The 19,614-nt window shown below is 30.9% G+C and overlaps 1 protein-coding gene across 1 annotated transcript; it reads left to right on the plus strand.

The window, feature by feature from the left end:
- Positions 1-6,105: 6,105 nt before the first annotated feature.
- LOC143598405 (secoisolariciresinol dehydrogenase-like) lies at positions 6,106-10,189 on the plus strand. Its single transcript, XM_077076630.1, has 2 exons — positions 6,106-6,154; positions 9,397-10,189. Exons 1-2 carry the CDS (start codon positions 6,135-6,137, stop codon positions 10,187-10,189), a joined length of 813 nt encoding a protein of 270 aa, XP_076932745.1. The 5' UTR covers positions 6,106-6,134.
- The last annotated feature ends 9,425 nt before the right edge of the window (positions 10,190-19,614 follow it).

Raw genomic sequence — 19,614 nt, forward strand, 5'->3', positions numbered from 1 at the left:
TGTTTTTAATAAGACAAAATCGCACGGTGTATGCTCTTGTAAAAGTTTTAACCAACAATTTTGTTGGCTTAAATTCTATTTCTAGGTACTTGTATTAGGGCTTCCGAGTTCCGGCTTTGTTCTTTTAATGATAAACAAATAGTATTTTACCATATATAAAAGTTTTATAGTAAGTTACAAATTATAGACAAATTCATAGTTAATATATTCTTAGGTTTAAACGTTTAGATGATCTCAAGGTTCCATTAATGTGGCACTATCCTATACGTGATGCATGTATAAGAATTATCGATGATCTTGTAAGTTATTATTAGAAAAACTGTATATTGTACATTGGAAGTAACCAGCATCGAAACATCCATACTAGTTTTGGTTCAGACTTATAAAGAACATACTTAGATATGTCAAAAGACAAATACTAAACATCCGAGCCTCAAAAACATGTGTAATATTAAACTATACGTTGTAGGATATTTGTTACATCATTGATCATACAACATGCTTCTGGATGTAAATAGTACGTTTGCAAAATTCAATATATGCAAACTTTTCAATCAAAATATTAAAATGTAAAATATATTGTCATATTGATTCGAGGATGTCCGGCCCAAAATCCCATGAAACTATTCGGCCCAATTGAAGCGTTATTTATTTTCAAATAAAAACGATCACATATTCACAAATTTCACATCAACTACTATTAGCACCTCCTTTTAAAACAAAATTTTTAAACGACTTTATTTCGTTATCAAAAAAGGTGCTAGCGGTGCAGCTCGTAGTCTGTATGCCTACCATTTCGTTCTAAACACTACTTCTTAATAAATTGCAAATAACCAAAAAAAAATGCCTCTTACAAACATCAATTCTGATTCAAATAGCATATGGCTATTTGTTAAAGGTTAAAAATTTAATACTACAATAGTTTAGCAAGACTAATAACGAAGACCTCTCCCATGAGTGTGACCATATTCTGCAGAGCCATAACACTCCCAATCTCCCTCCATTCCTGTAATAAGGTTGGATTTCTAATCCACTTCCATGGCCATTGGAGAGAATCCCCACGCATTTTAATCCACTTCCATGATCATTGAACTAGAAAATATATTTACGTGATGCCAAAATAAACACTAAAATATATTATAGCACTTAAATATTTTTTTAGTTCCTTGAAGTTTTCAAGTTTATATGTGTGTTTATATTCTCTTAATTACAAATGTGCCATGGCGCGCAGTTTATATATTTATTAGAACTAGTCAAGTGCCTACGCGATGCAGCGGAAAACAATACGAATTGTTAGCAAGCGAAGCCAAGCCAAGCCTAGCTCAAGTTCGACTCAAACTTCATACCAAGCTAGACTTAAGTTCGTCTGGAATATTTTGATATTTATATAAGCTGAGTACTTTTAATCATATTTTTATAAAACATATAAGAAGTAAAAAAAATAAAATCAAGTAATCTTTGGATAAACATGAGGGGTCAAAGTTGTAAGTATTTCTTAAATTTTGAATTGTAAAAAGTTTGTTTATGTTTTTTTATAAAAAAGATAAAGGGCTAGATACGTAAGTATATGAAAACATAAGGTTATAAATATTTATCTTTTAAAAAACTTGTGCATTCATGCATATATTATTGCAGTAATGAATTGTACATTTTAAATCGTCCACTGTAAAATATATATAAGGTAAGGTTAAAATGAAAACCCACTTGAGTTGTGAAAACCCGCGAAAACCCTATGTAAGATCGTTTTTTTTTTGTTACATGTAATATATGTTGTAACATTTAATACAAAACATCGAAACATAAAAAAATATGTTTTGCTATTTTTTAACATTTTTTTACTAATTTTTATATATATTTTCAGGAGAGAGAAAAAAATATATTTATATTTACAATTTTTATTCACTTTAATTGTAGATCACAAGATTTAAACATTAATTAAAAACATGTGGTCGAGAATGGGTTTCTAGAGTTTTCACAACTCAAGTGGGTTTTTATTTTATACTTAGCCTATATATACACACACACAGATATATACATATATATAGGAGATGGATCTTGCGAGAAGTGATATTATAGCGAGAAGTGCGAAAAGTCGTTCTCAACCAATGATTATCTCTGATTTGTTCAATGCATTAATTCCTTTAATTACTCCTAAAATATTCTCCACAATAATTCTTGTAGAAAGTTACAAATTTGAATTATCTATTACCTTCATATAAAAGAATGTATATTTAGGTGAATTGTATTAAATTGATCACCTACACAAGTAACATAATAATCTACACATAGCTCATATTCAATTATACAAATTGTTAGCTATTTTTATTTTTATCAAAATGTAACTCGTATTTACCAACACAACTTATTTTCTCCTACACTAATTTTGTTTCTTTTTATTTTTCACAAACACATAACTAATATTTACCTACACATATATCGTATTCGCATACACAGCTTGATAGTTCATTTTATTTTCACCTACATATAAATAATATTCATCTACACATAACTCGTATTTGCCTACACATAAAAGATAGATTATAAAATAATTAAAATTATAAAAAAATATGATGTGTTCCTACATTGCGAATATTTTACAATTTTAGGTTAATACTATTAATAATTGTATGTGATATCATGAACAAGGTTTGTTTATGTAGGTTAATATTCTGATATGTGTAGGTAAATACAAATGTGTAGGCTATAACATGAAGTAAATTTGTATATGTAGGTTATTATTATGATTTGAGTAGGTTAACATGAACTAGTTATATGTATGTATAAAAATTGTGATCTGTGTAGGTGATAACATAAATTTATAATTTTTTGTAACTTAACATTAATTAGTATTAATTACTAAAATAAACTCCTAAACTTTTTACTAATATACTTCTATAATTAAATAATCCGAAATTAAAAAGAAAAAACTTATGATTGGCCAGAATCTCTTCTCGCACTTCTCACTCTAAAAACACTTCTGAAATGAACCCAATCATATATATATATATAGGGGATAAATCTTGCGAGAAGTGATATTATAGCGAGATGTGCGAGAAGTCGATTTCAACCATCGATGTTACTAATCAATGATCGTTAACGAAATGGCATTTTTGCACTTAATAAGAATTTATTACAAGGATTATTTTAATTAAAAAGGGTAATGTTGTAACTTGTTTAACACAATTAAAATAAAAGAATAGTATAACTCCCAATGTTCCGTGTTAAAAGCTTTAACATTTAATTTTCATTGATTGATAATTAATTGAATTCAATTCATTTGTAATTTATTTAATTTTCTTTTATTTCATCTATTATTATGATAGTCTTTTTTCTTGTTTTTTTAGTGTTTTTTTTCAGACTAGCTTGCATATTGCATACACGTACAGTGTTTGTGATATAAAAATTTGTGTAGGATCCATATATATATATATAGTGTGTGTGTGTATGATGCATACACATACAATGTTTGTGATATAAAAATTTATGTAGGATTCATATATTGTTGTTTAATGTAATAAAAAAAAGTTTATTTTGTAGTATGTAGTTTCATATATGTACTGTGTAGGTGGTATTTTATTAGTGTGTAGGTTCATTTATGTACTATGTGCTGTGTAAGTTCGTATATGTACTGTGTAGGCTCGTATATATACTGTGTATAAATTATGTATGTATAAATTTTTATCATCTGTAGGTTCATTTGTGTACTGTGTAGGTTTATATATGTATTGTGCATATGTAATTTTTTTTTATCATATGTAGGTTCATGTATGTACTGCGTACATTCGTATATATACTTTGTCGGTGGTATTTCTAATTGTGTGTGTACATTTTTATTCAGGTGTAGGTTCATTTATGTACTATGTAGGTTCATTTAAGTACTCTGTGTAATTATCAGCGCTATTGAATTTTGGAACTATTATCTGGACAAATATATGAAATTCAAATTTGGAGAATAAAAAAATAATATGGATTAACCGACAACATTGAATCTGACAAAAAAATCAAGAATTCAACATTGGTTGATTTAACTATATATTAAAAATATAAAGAAAATTGTAATTTCTCCATAAATTATAGCTTACCAAATTATGAAAAAACACATGATCTTTTACTATAACTTTACTATAATACCCTTGCCATTAAACAAATGATAAAGTAAAAGAAAAAAATATGATTGGTCGAATTCATTTCTCACAATAAAAAACACTTCTGAAATTAACCTAATTCTATATATATATATATATATATATATATAGGAGTGATAATTTGAGAACCTTGTTGAGCTTTAAGAACTTTATTTTTAACCACGCATTTAATTAAATAGATTATATTACGTGGTTGAGATTAAATGTGATTAAAAACTAAAGTATGAGAGAGAATAAATATATAAAGTGATTATACTAATTTAAACGTATGTTACACCTATGTAAAAAGTCGACTTGGTGCGTAAAAAATTATGTAATCTTTTTACGTATATGTAACCTACATATATTACGTATGTTTTAAAAAATTCAAAAAAAAATTGTTACGTTGAGTTCTTTCGAGCTCTTACAACTTAAAGTGGTTCTCAAAAGAAATCTCCCATATATATATATATATAGGGCCGTCTCCGATAATTTATATGCCTCGGCCGAGTCAAAATAAAAAGGCCCGTTGACCCTAATGAGTAACGAAATATATAAACTTAATTTTTTGAACATTAACGTTATAACAATAAAAAGGCCGTAGGTCACAATTAGGATTTAGGAATCAGCCTATCGTCTCTCAATGTTTCTGGAATTTAATCGGTGGCTTGACGCCTCGTGTATGTTTATTGTTTATTATTATAATAATTATTATTACTGTTGTTATTATTATTATTATTATTTTAAATTGATTATGGGTAAAACCGTAAAAGAAAAATATTAAGCCAAATATATAATGAGATTAAGATTTACACCTATTTCCACTATATTAATTTTATATTCTCTAATATAGAATAACAACTGTTTCTTTTAACCAATCGACGTAGTGTATACACAATAACGATACTTTTTTAGTTAAAAAAAGGTATTGAATACTACTAAATTAACTTTAAAAAAAGATTAAACCACGTATAAAATAAAATAATATTAAATTAAAATTATCATTTATAAATTAAACAAAATGTTAGATATTTTAACTAAAAAAATCAAATAAGTTATTAAACTAAAAAAAGGTAAAATATGTGAAGTAAGCTAATTAATATCTTTAAAAAAATCACTCTGATAAAATTAATTACAAGCTGCTGCAGATCGAATTTACTATTTTTTTTTCAAAACATTTACAATTAATAATTAACAACACATGGATATAATATTACTTTATAACACTACCTCCTTCATGTATCCTTCCTACCTTTAATTCCCTACTCATTTTTTACGTAGCACCGCTTCTTCTTGACAGCGACTGGAAAAAAGATATGGCCACCGACAGTTTCTTAACTCTCTTTTTCTCCTTGTCGGTGGCGGGTCCGGTAACTATTCGAACCCTTCGGTGGTTCCATCACGGATATATAATATTTGTGTGCCCCAGAAAATTAGTGCCCCAGACTGTTGTCCGGATTGCACTATGCCAAAGCCGGCTATGTATACATATAAAGAAACACCAACAAAAATAAGTCCGTTTAAATAAGTATGTTCATTTAATTTTTAATCATATTTTTGTAAAACATACGCAAAGAAAATAAAAAAGAATGAAGTTGAATAAAGTAGCTTGTCATAAGAGGTCAAAATTGTAAATATTTTTTGAATTAATAAAATTTAAGTAAAATTAAGATACTATGCTTGTGTTTATTCTGAGTGTACCACTACTTATACAAGTACCTTGTACACAAGTTATTTTCCCATTGTTTTATGAATAAAATCCGAAGTTAGTATTGCTTGAGATTCCGAAATACGTTGACCTGACTATATCAAAAAATTGACTCAGTATTCATTTTTGGCCACAATTATTTTGTGTATTCTTCAAACCAACTACAACCACCAGTAAAAGATTGGTTTGTCTAAATGTCACTCCACTTCAGGTATGTATATATTAGTAGCTCTTTAATCTCTACTCTAGTCTATGATTTCCATTTCGAGCCGATTCAATCATCCTTTTGTCTTTTGAAGCCAATGGCAGCTACTTCAAAAAGGTTCTATTTTTAAATTATCATATATAATTATCATCACCAATTTTCCATTGTCGAATATAAAATTCTAGACTTCATGATAGCAAAGCCTCTTTTTTATTACTTTTTTTTGTTTTTTTTTTTCATAAATTGGGCATCATATGTTGTTTATAGGGGTAGTATGCTAGTCTAACCCATTGTATATTTGTTAGGGAGCCTTTTTATTGAGTTCGGTACATCATGGTTCTAACACTTCACGACTTTTATATAAAAACATTTATAGATCTTATAAGACATTTTTATAATATATATATATATATATACTAGATTTTATCCCCGTATTACGGGGGGTGTTTTACATTATTCGTTTTTAATATTTATATATGTATATTTGGATTTTAATTTTATTTATTGTAAGAAAGTTAATAATTAATATACTTGAAGTTTGATGATGAAATGGTTTCACAAATAAATGATATGTTATAATCCGATTTAAAAGCTATCTGAGTATGGTGATACCCATTACCCATTTATTTTCTTTCTTATAAAATTGTTTCTTAATTGTAATTAATATCTTTTTTTTAATAAAATAGGATATTAATTTTTAGTATATCCCTATTTTATAAGATTTTCATATCAAATATTTGATGAGATTAATTTTTAATATAGTGAAATGTTATAACCCGTGTAAGAGCTATCTGGGTTTGGTGAGACCTTTACCCGTGAATTCGGGTCAAATGCGTGAGAAACCTTCATTTACAAATAAAGCAATCTGATGGCTTGAGAGAATGGCTGTTTTACATTTTTCGTTTTTTAATATTTATTTTTTGGATTTTAATTTCTTTATTGTAAAAAAGTTAATAATATACTTAGGGTTTGATGATGAAAGGGTTTCATAAATAAATGATATGTTATAACCCGTTTAAAAGCTATCTGGATTTGGTGACCCATGACCCGCTTATGTTTTTACTATAAAATTGTTTATTAATTATAAATAATATCTTTTTCTTTTTAAATTGGATATTAAATTTTAGTATATCCCTATTTTATAGGATTTTCACATCAAATAACTGGTAAGATTAATTTTTAATTTAATGAGATGTTATAACCCGTTTAAGAGCTATCTGGTTTTGGTAAGACCCATACCCATGAATTTGGGTTAAATCAATGAGATGTCTTCATTTAAAAATCAAGCAATCTGGTGGCTTCCATAAAAGGGGGGAGCGACCACATCGCGACACATAGGATTTTAGGGGTTTCGTTTATATATATTATAGATAAATATACACACACATAGTTCTTTCAAGACTTCTGTATGAAAATATATGTAGATCTTTCGAGTAAAGTGTCATTTTCGTCCTTGTGGTTTGGCAAATAATGCGAATTTAGTCCAAAAAGTTTATTTTTTGCATATGGACCCTTCACGTTTCCCAATTCTTGCCAATAACATCCAAATTACTAACTCCATTAAATTGAATCGTTAACTCAGGGGCAGACAAGTCTTTTCACTCTTTTTTTATTACATGAGTGCAGCGCTAAAATCGTCCCTGAAGTTTGGTCACATTTGCGAATTTCGTCCAAAAATATTTTTTTTCGCAATTGGACCCTCGATGTTTCCCAATTGTTACCAATTTCGTTCAATTTGTTTACATTGTTATTATTATTACACTGAGCTAAACCCTTTATATGACTAAACATAAAAAAGAATAAACAAACAGATACTATATTGGATTCAAACATAGGAATCGTGAGATGTTATATATGTCATCGAACAAACACATAATAATAATAATAATAATAATAATAATAATAAGGAGAATTGGTTTTAAATAATCCCAACTATCACCTATTGGTAAATAACAGGCCCAACTTTGCTCTTAGCTGGTGGCGGTCCTAACTAAAGGGGTATTTGTTTTTAACGGGCCGCGACTAACGGATGTTAACCCCGTTAGTGATTTGCTGACGTGGACCTTCTTCTCCGGCCGGAAACCTGCAACTCGCCTCCATTCTCCCTAATATCATCACACCGTCTCCCTCTCTCTTCAAAACACATCGGAAATTTGAAAATGAAGTACATTACATCTTATTCCATGACCAATCCCTAGATACCAAACCCGATCTTATTTTCAAAAATTTGAAATCAATGCTACACGATCTACAAAATAAGCATAGGGCTTTTGTTAAGGGGGTCAAAACGAGTCGAATGAAGTGTCAATTACCTCGAATGATGGCGATTGACGAGGGTGGACTTCGCCGGAGACAACAATGGTGACACATCGGTTAGGTTTCGTATAAGGGGAAGATAGAGAGAGAGAGAGAGAAGGTGTAACGATATTAGGGAAAATGGAGGCGAGTTGCAGGTTTCCGGCCGGAGAAGAAGGTCAACGTCAACAAATCACTAACGGGGTTAACATCCTTTAGTCGCGGCCCGTTAAAAACAAATACCCCTTTAGTTAGGACCGCCACCAGTCAAGTGCAAAGTTGGGCCTGTTATTTGCCAATAGGTGATAGTTGGGATTATTTAAAACCAATTTTCCTAATAATACTAATAATAATAAAGTAAACAAACATGTAAAAGGACGATAACACCCCTAAGTTAACATTGAATTTAGACCGAGTTAATAATTTGGATGAAATTGGCAACGGTTGGGAAAAATCGAGGGTCTATGTACGAAAAAAATATTTTTGGACGAAATTCACAAATATGACCAAACCTCAGGGACGATTTTGGCACTTTACTCATAGAATAAAGAAAGAGTGAAAAGACATGTCTAACCCTGACTTAACGATTAAATTTAACGAGGTTAGTGATTTGGATGTAATTGGCAAGAATTGGGAAACGTGGGTGGTCCATATGCAAAAAATAATTTTTTTTGGACTAAATTCACATTATCTGCCAAACCACAAGGACGAAGATTACACTTTACTTAGATCTTTCTTTGTAATAAGATAATATTTATTTTCTTTTTAACGGCCAAATTACACTCCAAATCCGCCTTTGACCGGGGGGGGGGGGGGGGGGGGCTATAGCATACTAACACCTAACTCCGATGGCTTTGCCAATTGGACTAAACCCCCCATCGTTAACATAAACCATTCTAATTGTGTAATTATAATGTGTTTGTTTAAATAAATGTTCTAGGTTATGATTATATTAAGAATGTTGAAATTGTTGATAAGCAAAAATGCTTTTCCTTGAGCGTAATTGAGTATGTATGAATAACTAAATTTTATGATTATGAAGTTCTTTGATACAACTATTATAGACTAGAGGGAAAGGTAGTATTGATAACCGGAGCAGCAAGCGGTATTGGGGAGTGTTCCGCTAAACTCTTTGCTGAACATGGTGCAAAAATTGTCATAGCAGACATTCAAGATCAACTCGGACAAGCAGTTTGTGAAGCTATAGGTTTATCAAACTCGATATACGTCCATTGCAATGTAACCAACGAAGAAGATGTTAAAAATGCAGTGGATACTGCAGTTGACATATTTGGAAAACTCGACATCATGTTCAATAATGCAGGGATAATGGATCCTTACAAGGAACGTGTCATCGACAACGAAAAATCTGACTTTGAACGTGTGCTTAGTGTTAACGTCACAGGCGTGTTTCTAGGCATGAAACATGCTGCTAGGGTTATGGTTCCAGCAAGGTCGGGCTCAATATTATCAATGGCTAGCTCTGCTTCAAATATTGGTGGTGCGACTACACATGCTTACACTTGTGCAAAGCATGATGTAACAGGTTTAACCAAGAATTTAGCCGTAGAGCTTGGACAATTCGGCATTCGAGTCAATTGTTTGTCACCTCACGCAATAGCCACACAAATGGCCACGAGTTTTCTTAGGATGGATATGGAAAGTGTGGAAAGCATGGCGAACTTACACGCAAATCTCAAAGGTGTGACACTTAAAACTGATGATGTTGCTAAAGCAGCCCTATTTTTGGTGAGCGATGAGGCCAAGTACATTAGCGGGCACAACTTGTTTATCGATGGTGGATTTAGCATTGTGAATCCATCATTCAACTTGTTTCAGTACCCAAAGAATATTTGAATTGGGATATCTAAGCATATACGCATAATTACGCGCATAGATATTCAATAAGATCAATAAAATAAATGTATTGTACCATCGTTGCCAACAATAATCTTGTAATATAAAAATAAATGCCTTTAAAGCTTTTTATTGGTTAACAAGAACATTTTGATGATATTTTTCTTATACGTGTTGTATTTCAAAAACAAACAAATGAGCATTGATTTGGTTAAGTATTTCAATTATTCTTTCTAAATGATTATTAACAAGAGGTTTTCTACAGCCATCCCCCCTTTTACTATAAAAACCAACAAATACGTTGTTTATAGCTCTATACGGGACGTATTGGTTGGTTTTTCTAGAAAAAACCACCAATTTTGTCTTATTATGTTTTTCTGACTGAAGGTCAGAGGCGGCGTATAGCCCTATACGCCGCCTCTTATATTTATTTTTTTAATTTATTATTTGTTATTATTATTGTTATTATTATTATTATTTATTATTGTTGTTGTTATTAACATAACCGGAGTTCTAAACATCCGTTTGGATTGATTCCAGCGGCATAAAGTTCGTTTTTACTTATATTATCATATCTTAAAGTTTCAGGTTCTGATTATTATCTCGTTCGACGCGTTAGTGGACGACTCGTTTAGAATCGTAGTTTGTTTATTATAATTATTAATCACTTGCCTTCCATCTAAGGTGAGTTTTGTCATTCCCCTATTTTACTAACTTAATGCCGCTGGAATCGATCCAAACGGATGTATAGAACTCCGGTTATGTTAAATTAAACGTTTAAGCGAGCTGGTACTGACCAGAATCTGAACAGCGAGTCGAAAGTCGGTTTTTGTCAGTAGCCTTAATATTTTGTTACAAAAATAAAAGTCTTCTAGATCGGAAGTCGGTTCCGACCAGAAGCATGAGAAATTGACTAGTCAAAGATCTTGACTATTATGCCCTTAAACGGGTTTGAGTCCAATTGACCTCAATAGGCAAAATTGATTGAGGGATTTTGTTCTACAAATAAAAATCTACAATATTGAAGAAGGCAACTTACCCTGTAGTTCCTGAAAATGCGATTTTTAGCCTTTTTAAGCGATTTTAAAGGTTTTTAAGGGCCATTTGGCATAATTAAAAGTTATGAAATTATAAAATAAGTTAAACCAAGTTAAATACCAATAAATACAAGTTTTAAATAGTTCGAAAGATCTGAATTACGATCCCAAATCAGTTTAAACTTAAACGAATACAAATACGAAATTCGAGATATTACAGCACCCTTATCTGAATTATAACAGTAATAATAACAACAACAATAATAATTAATAAACAACAACAACAATAATAATAATAATAATAAATAATAATAATAATAACAACAACAATAATAATAACAAATAATAAATTTAAAAAAATATCAGAGGCGGTGTATATTGTTATACGCTCCCTCTGACTTTCAGACAAAATAACATAATAAGACAAATATGGTGGGTTTTTCTAGAAAAACCCACTAGTACGCCGCGTATAGTGCTATTAACAATAGCTCTTGCTTAGACTATGTGTAGTAGTTTTAACTAATTATTTAATTAAAATGACACCTATATATCATGTAGGCAAAAATAATTTCACTCAAACCTATTTTAGATCAAGTGTAATGGTTTTAACTAATCACAATTAATGCTTAATCATTTTTATTTACTTAATCTTAATTATTCAATAAACATAATAGTTTTTACTAAAAAAATTCGTATAATATACCTGATGCATTTTTGTTCTAATATAATACTTATAGATGGAATTATTTGTGTAGGAAAAATATTAAACAGTATCATTCTCGTATAGTAATATTTTAATATAAATTAATTGAAATCTCAATCAAGTGATTTAAAAGTTCTAGAACTAGTATTTCAAACCCAAATTAAATTGTTTAGGAAACATTTTGAACGAGGTTAATGTGATAGACATCTTAATATGCATCTAAACGAACCGAATGCTTGATGAATTATTTGTGAACCGTTCGACAAGAAGTTTGTTTATATTTGTTTATTTAATAAACGAACGAATATGAACATATGCTTCGGTCATTCATTTATGTTAATGAGCGTTCGTTTATGTTTGTTTATTTATGTTCGTTTTATGTATTAATAGAAAATAATTAAATATTATCTGAATAGGTCATCTGCTTAAAGATTTTATATTTGTTAATTTGTGTTCATTTAAGTTCGTTTATATTTGTGTTCATTTACATTTGTTCATACATGTTCGTTTATCTTTGTTCAATTATGCTCGTTTAGATTTTAAACAAATGAACACAAATGTCTATTTTTAAATAAAGGAACATGAACATAAATATTTGTTCGATTAAGTGTTCGTGTTTTTTAGAGTTAAATGAACGAATACGAACATGCCCTTGTCCGTGTTCACTCGATTCGTTTACAGGTTTTCATTATTCACATTGATGAATACACCGGTCTCAATCTCCAGGCTTTACCGATTTTATTTGTGTTCGTGAACACATTAATTTTCTTAATGAACGAACATGAACATAAAATCTCGTTTGGTAAGTGTTCGTAAACCGTTCGTGAGCATATTATTTTTTTAACGAATAAACATGAACAAGACCTTGCTTGTGTTCGTTTGATTCGTTTACAACCCTACATGTTAAAACATCCTGTGTCTGTTAATCATTACATTAAATCAATTATATTATACCAAGTTAAAAAATGCATGACACAATATTTACTTGATATTAAAAATCACAATTGATTGGTTCATAACTTCATATAAAGTGAGGCCCACAACTTTTTAGACACTGGCGCCGCCAAGGGAATGGCGGACAAACATTTTAGTGCTAAAATCACCAAATACGTATTGGTTTTAGCGAGATACATGACAACCACGTAACCATTTAACGCCCTAATTTTTAACAAGTACATATAGTCTTACTAGTGGCAATGGCAAATTAACATCATTTATGTTAACCGGTCATAGTTGTAGCATCTCGTTTCTCATACCAACACCACAATGAGCTCTTTGTTGGTCCCCCCCCCCCGACGATGAAGACCCATCATCTTCAATAATGTTTGCCTCAGCATGCGATGCCACTAGAAGGGCTCTTATACAGTTATACTATTTGTAATAGCCGCACTATCCTACAACAATGTCGTCCACATTGCATTCAAGGAGGTTATGGGTTTTTTTTTTTTTTAAATTCCTAATAGTGACTTCCCACATGGTTACCCTAGTACAACTCCTACTTGAACACGTTTGACTTTGAAAATCTTATTTTTACGACATAAACTAGGAGGTGCACGAAACGGTAAATTTTGTTCGAAACCGAAAAAACAAACCTGATTGTTGTGGTTTTATATTTTGTAAAAACTGAATTTACAGTTTAATTTTGGGCATGTAACAGAAAACAAAAACACATGAACCTATAAAATCTTCATTTTTTTATTTTTCTCAAGTAATTTATAAGAATTTCGTAAATATGTAACTCAAATATATTAGCCCGGAATGTGTAATACTGGTATTAATTAACAACAAACGCCCACATTCATTATTTTCGGTCAAGTTTTTTCCAAAAATTTTCAAGCTATAATGACAAAACCTAAATCACTAAAACCGAGTTGAACCTAAACCTAAAACAAAAAATTCAAAGCCAAAAAAATAGCACCGAAATATCTTTAAAATTGTTATAAAATCATATATACATTATGTGTATATGGTAGTTAGTTGTGGTTATATTCTTTTATATATATATATATAGTCTTATGTATGAACATAAAATACTACTTCTTTATTCAATAATATACAAAGTCTCTCCATATTTCTCTCTGATTTATAATACGTTATCAGCACGAAATCGCTCAAGATCATCACGTTCTTCAATCCGGTACGAATTTGTTATCTACACAGATTCATCAGCCCTTCCCGCATTAAGAGTAACTAAATCAAATTTCATGGTTTCTTGGCCACGGGAAGTTTCAAAACATCTCTTCAATCCGGGTACTAAACATTACACTCTCTGTTTTACATTACTTAGAAATTAGAATGCCACAAATTAGATTTTGGTTGAAGAAATAAAATCCACGGAACCGTGGTTGAAAATGCTTCAAAATAAGAAGCACCAGAAACAATCAAATATGTCGACATAAATTATCATACTCAACCAAAATAAAAACATACATATTCACGACAAAAGGGATCACAACCATAACAATTAACAAGTATACATCCATATGATTTGATTGTTAAATATCCATGCAGAAATAAATATAAGTCTTCATAACCCAATTTTTTTTATGATAAAGGGTCAAGAACATCATCAACGATCATTCATTGAAACAAATTCATAAAATTAAAACACTCCGATAACCGGAAAAGTAAATTGGTGGTCTTTTAGAGCCCGGATGGTTCCGGTGAAGGAATTTCGAGTGACTGCTGTTGCAGAACCGAACATACAGATTCTCGATAGTACGATACTACGATGGGATCTATCGGAGTTATTGACTAACGGTTGCTAACTACTGGCGAAAGTTACGAACGGAAAAGTTGACGACAGTGTGAAACTGACAGTAGAAAACATGAAAACAAACGGGAGCCAGCATCATGCGTTTGTTCTTCATACTGTTCAACAATTCAGCGACGACGGTTTTCCAGTTTGGATACCATGAAGACCGACAGTTACGATCAAGAAAAGTGAAGACGGTTACTAAAGAGTGACCGTTATGAAAAAAATATTGGTGCGTGTGGTTGTAGTAATCGAAATTAAAAGAAACTGGAATGAAAGCATATAAACCGTCACTCAAATTTAATTGGCTTGGCATGAATTGTGCCATATAAACCGTCACTCAAAATATTGGTAAGTTTAACTCAATCTTCATGAACATGCTATTAAATGATTATATGCTATGAATATAATTGTATTAAATATAACCCATAAAATGATTATATAATTGTAAGAAAGCATAATCCCATATGCATATGTATATGAATATATATATATATATATATATATATATATATATATATATAGGATTGGTATCATTTGAGAACTCTTAAATTATTTAAGAACTTGAAGGAACTCTTAATAACTAACATTTTTTACAAAAATTTTTGTATTTTAATGTTATTTAAGTGTAGTTTTATCACTTTTGACATCTATATTTACGATTTCAATTATTAAAATTAGTTTTTTTTACGCATATCTATGTTTTTTTTTACACATGTGTAGATTTTTATCACATAAATTTTACACATGTATAACTTGTGATTTATATATGTAATCAAAATTTTTTTTATAAATATGATAAAACATGTCTCAAATAATGTTAATATATAAAAAAAGTTAAAAATATATTTGGTTTTTAAGAGTTCCTAAAAGTTCTTAACTTTTTTTGAGTTCTCAAATGAAACTAACCCTATATATATATATATATGATTAAAACAGATGTGTGAATTTTCTAAATATAAGTTTGTTGTCCTCGACATCTCATTACATAAGTAAATCAAAGATAATTTTGACCACCAGAAGTTGGTCGCCCTTCAAAAAGTTTCTACTTAGATATCATACAAACTTATCAAGCGGCAGTCATTTCCTGAAGCGAATGTGGTAATTTTTGGGGCATAGCCGTACTAATCAAATAATACCCAACTGTTGATAGCAAATATTCCCTATCATAACTAATCTAAAGAAGAGAATCAGATATGTTTCATATAAAGGTATTTGGTATTGTGTCACAATGGAATCACTTATAAGATCGATTGGATACAAACTATTATATGGGAACTTATACTTTTAAAGTTCTAATTATTAATAACCTAATATCATAATGAGTAACTAGAAGTTACTACTCAAATAAACATTGATGACAAAATAGGTAGGTCATTTATATAATGTAATGATGTGCTAAATTATCTATAGTGCTAAATAATACAAAGTGCTCCCCAGTACTCATAATAACTAAAAGCGTATATTTACCGAAATATATTTTATGATTCAAGTTTGTAACAAGTTTCAATTCGTTTTCTTTATTTTTATTTCCTGAAGAAATATATATGCTAGCTCCAGAAGAGCTATGATTGGTGATGAATGCCTGATAGATAGCGATATTCCCCATTACAACTGGTCTCCGGGAGAGAACCATGTCTGTCCCACCTAAGAATTTTTGGTTGTGCGGTATATGTACCAATACCGCCCCTACAACGTACTATTATGGGACCCCAAAGACGACTGGGCATTTACATTAGTTTTAACTCTCCGTCTATAATTAAATATTTAGAACCATTGACAGGAGACATGTTTATAGTAAGGCATGTTGATTGTCATTTTAATGAAACAATGTTCCTAGTCTTAGGGAGAGATAAGAATAAATGAAAAGTCTGGTTATATATGAAATAATATGAAATGCATCACAAATATCATGTTTAGATCCCGGAAGAGATCAATATAAATCTGAAGTCAAATATGTCATACATTTATAAAAAGTAACTAAAGAGTTACTAGATGCATTCATAAAACACATATAGAGTGATAATGTCACACACACCGGTATCAAATTCATTTGCTCGAATTAAAGTAATCAAAATAAGATTAAAATACAAAGATCACGTGGAAGACAAATTGGTTCCAAAGATAAAACCCACAAAAATCAAATGAGCAACGTAATACAGTTGGTGTAACCCTAGAAGAGGTTACTTGTAAAACCATATAAGAGGTTATTAACATAATACCATGTTTGGGTAAATGTCCCAGAAGAGACTAATATATTTCTACAAAGAAATAATAAAACCTTGGAAGAGGTAAATTTCCTAGAAGAGACTAATATAATCTATAAAGTTCCAGAAGAAACACCGGTACTAAATCGATATGAGATATCTACAAATTATGTACAAAGGTACAATATGGAACCAACATGAAACGCGCGCTAATGAATACTTGCATATGTTATAGCTACAGATGTAATCGATGAGAAAGATTACAAATCTAAAACTCTGTAAGAGTATATACATAGAGATGACTGCAAAAATGGCAAGATGCCCCTAAGGCTAAACAAGAATTGTATGACAAGTAAAGTGTTTTTGAACCTGTAGTTCGAACACCCGTAGACGTCAAACCATTAAGTTATAAATGGGTGTCCTTAAAATAAAAAGGAATGAAAATAATGAGATTTGCGATGTATGACACGAGTTGTAACACAATGGTTGTTTTCCCAAATCCAGAAGTTGATTATGAGGAAACGTATTCCCCTGTAGTGAATGCGATAACCATTAGATGTTTTAATCAGCCTCGCAATTTTAGAAGGACTTCAGATAAAAGTTATGTATGTTATCACTGTATATTTGTACGTGACAATTGAACATTACATATACATGAATATCCTTGTATGGATAAAAATTCCTGAAGCATTAAAAACAATACCCCGAGATATGAATCTAAGATTTTTATACGGTCTCAATAAAACTAGTCGTATGTGGTACGAACGACTCTATAGACATCTTAATAAAGGGTATGAGTTTGGTCAAATGAATCGTATGCATTTATCATAATTTCACTCTTAAAAGTTCATATAATCGCAGTTTATAGTGATGATGTCCTACATCATCGAGAGACTCTGTCGAACTATTTAAGAGAAAATTTTGATATGCAATAACTTGACGCAACTAAATTAATCCTCGACCAGCAGCTCGAGTATATGCGTAATTGCATATTTATCTGTAAATCAAATTACATCCTGAAGATGTTAACATATTTTGATAATGGATAAAGTTGATTCACTAAGCACACTCGTGATTGGTTGATTGCTATATATATACATATGGATCCTAAAAGAGGGCTAATGTGTACTTGGTCCAGAAGTACCATGGTTAAACGTGATCAATGCCCTAATGTATCTTATAAATATCACGATATTAGCATTGCTTTCTCAATATATGTGCTAGTGAAACATAGTTTTATTTAACATGTTGTTTGTTATGTACAATACGCGATGCACGATTTTTTTCCCCTTAGCTATGGTTTTGTCCCACTGGGTTTTCCTAGCAAGGTTTTTAGCGAGACAACATCATTAAGCATATTAACTGATAAGTTAATATCCTTAAAGGACTCAAGACATGGATTTGTTCCATAAAGAAAATATGGAGTCTTATGTTATGTTTATGCAGGATATCCATCAGTCTTGCACTGAGCTCGGCTATAATTCCGATACGCTTTCACTTATAAAGGTCAATGATCCAACAATTACAAGAGGCAACGTAACTAATCTACCAGTATTAGTTAATATCAGTCCAGAAGAACCGAGCCAACATTATCCAGTAGTATAATGTTGATAGTGTATAATATAAATGTATGAGGGGGAGACTTATAAACACATACATTTATGACCCGACCCAATATTTTATGGGCTGATGTAATTGATCAGTCCGTATGTCTTTATAAAAGGAACATACTCAAAGTTTACCATAATAGCAGTTTATGTTGATGATATCAACATAATAGGATCTCCTGAAGAGATAGAGAAAGCTGCTCAATTATTAAAGAAAGAATTTGAAATGAAAGATCTTGGCTTGACAAAATTATGCCTCGGCCTGCAGTTCGAGCATCTGTGCAATGGCACATTCGTCCACCAGTCAAACTACATCCAGAAGATGTTAGTTTGTTTCAATACGACTAAAAGGCCATCCATTTAGCGTACTTATGGTTCATCGACCGCTGGATTCACATAAAGATCCATACCGCCCTCAAGAAGAGGGAGAAGAAGTACTTGGTCCAGAAGTACCATACTTAAGCGCAATCGGTGCCCTTATGTATCTTGCAAATAACACGAGACCTGATATTGCATTCGTGGTACATGTACTAGCAAGATACATCTCGAATCCAACACGTAGACATTGGACTAGAACAAAACATATATTTCGATATCTTCACGGGACACAAGACTTAGGTCTTTCCTATCAAAAGAATAACAAGTCCCAGCATGTTGGGTATGCTAATATTGGTTATCTATTAGATTCACATAAAGCAAGATCTCAAACAGAATTGATAGCACTATATGATGCCGGTCGAGAATGTGTATGGTTAAGGTCAATGAATAATCACATACAAGAAGCATGCGGATTAGAAAAATCAATAAAGAGCCGATAGTTATCTAGGAAGACAATGCTTCTTGTATAGCTCAAATCAAAGAAGGCTACATCAAAGGTGACAAAACAAAGCACATCTCACCAAAGTTCTTCTCAACATATGACTTGCAGAAAGAAGGTGAAATTGAAGTTCGTCAGATCAAGTCAAGTGGCAAACTAGCTGACTTATTCACAAAATCTTTACCTAGAAGCAGTTTCGAGAAGTTATCACAAATGATCAGACTTCAAAGATTGAAAGACGTTAGTTAAATTGAGGGGGAGCACTATACACACTGTACTCTTTTCCTTGACTAAGTTTT

The sequence above is a fragment of the Bidens hawaiensis genome, unplaced genomic scaffold (assembly GCF_021521415.1).
Source record: "Bidens hawaiensis isolate Kalapana, Puna unplaced genomic scaffold, B.hawaiensis_p1.1 tig00050094_1, whole genome shotgun sequence".
Lineage (NCBI taxonomy): Eukaryota > Viridiplantae > Streptophyta > Magnoliopsida > Asterales > Asteraceae > Bidens > Bidens hawaiensis.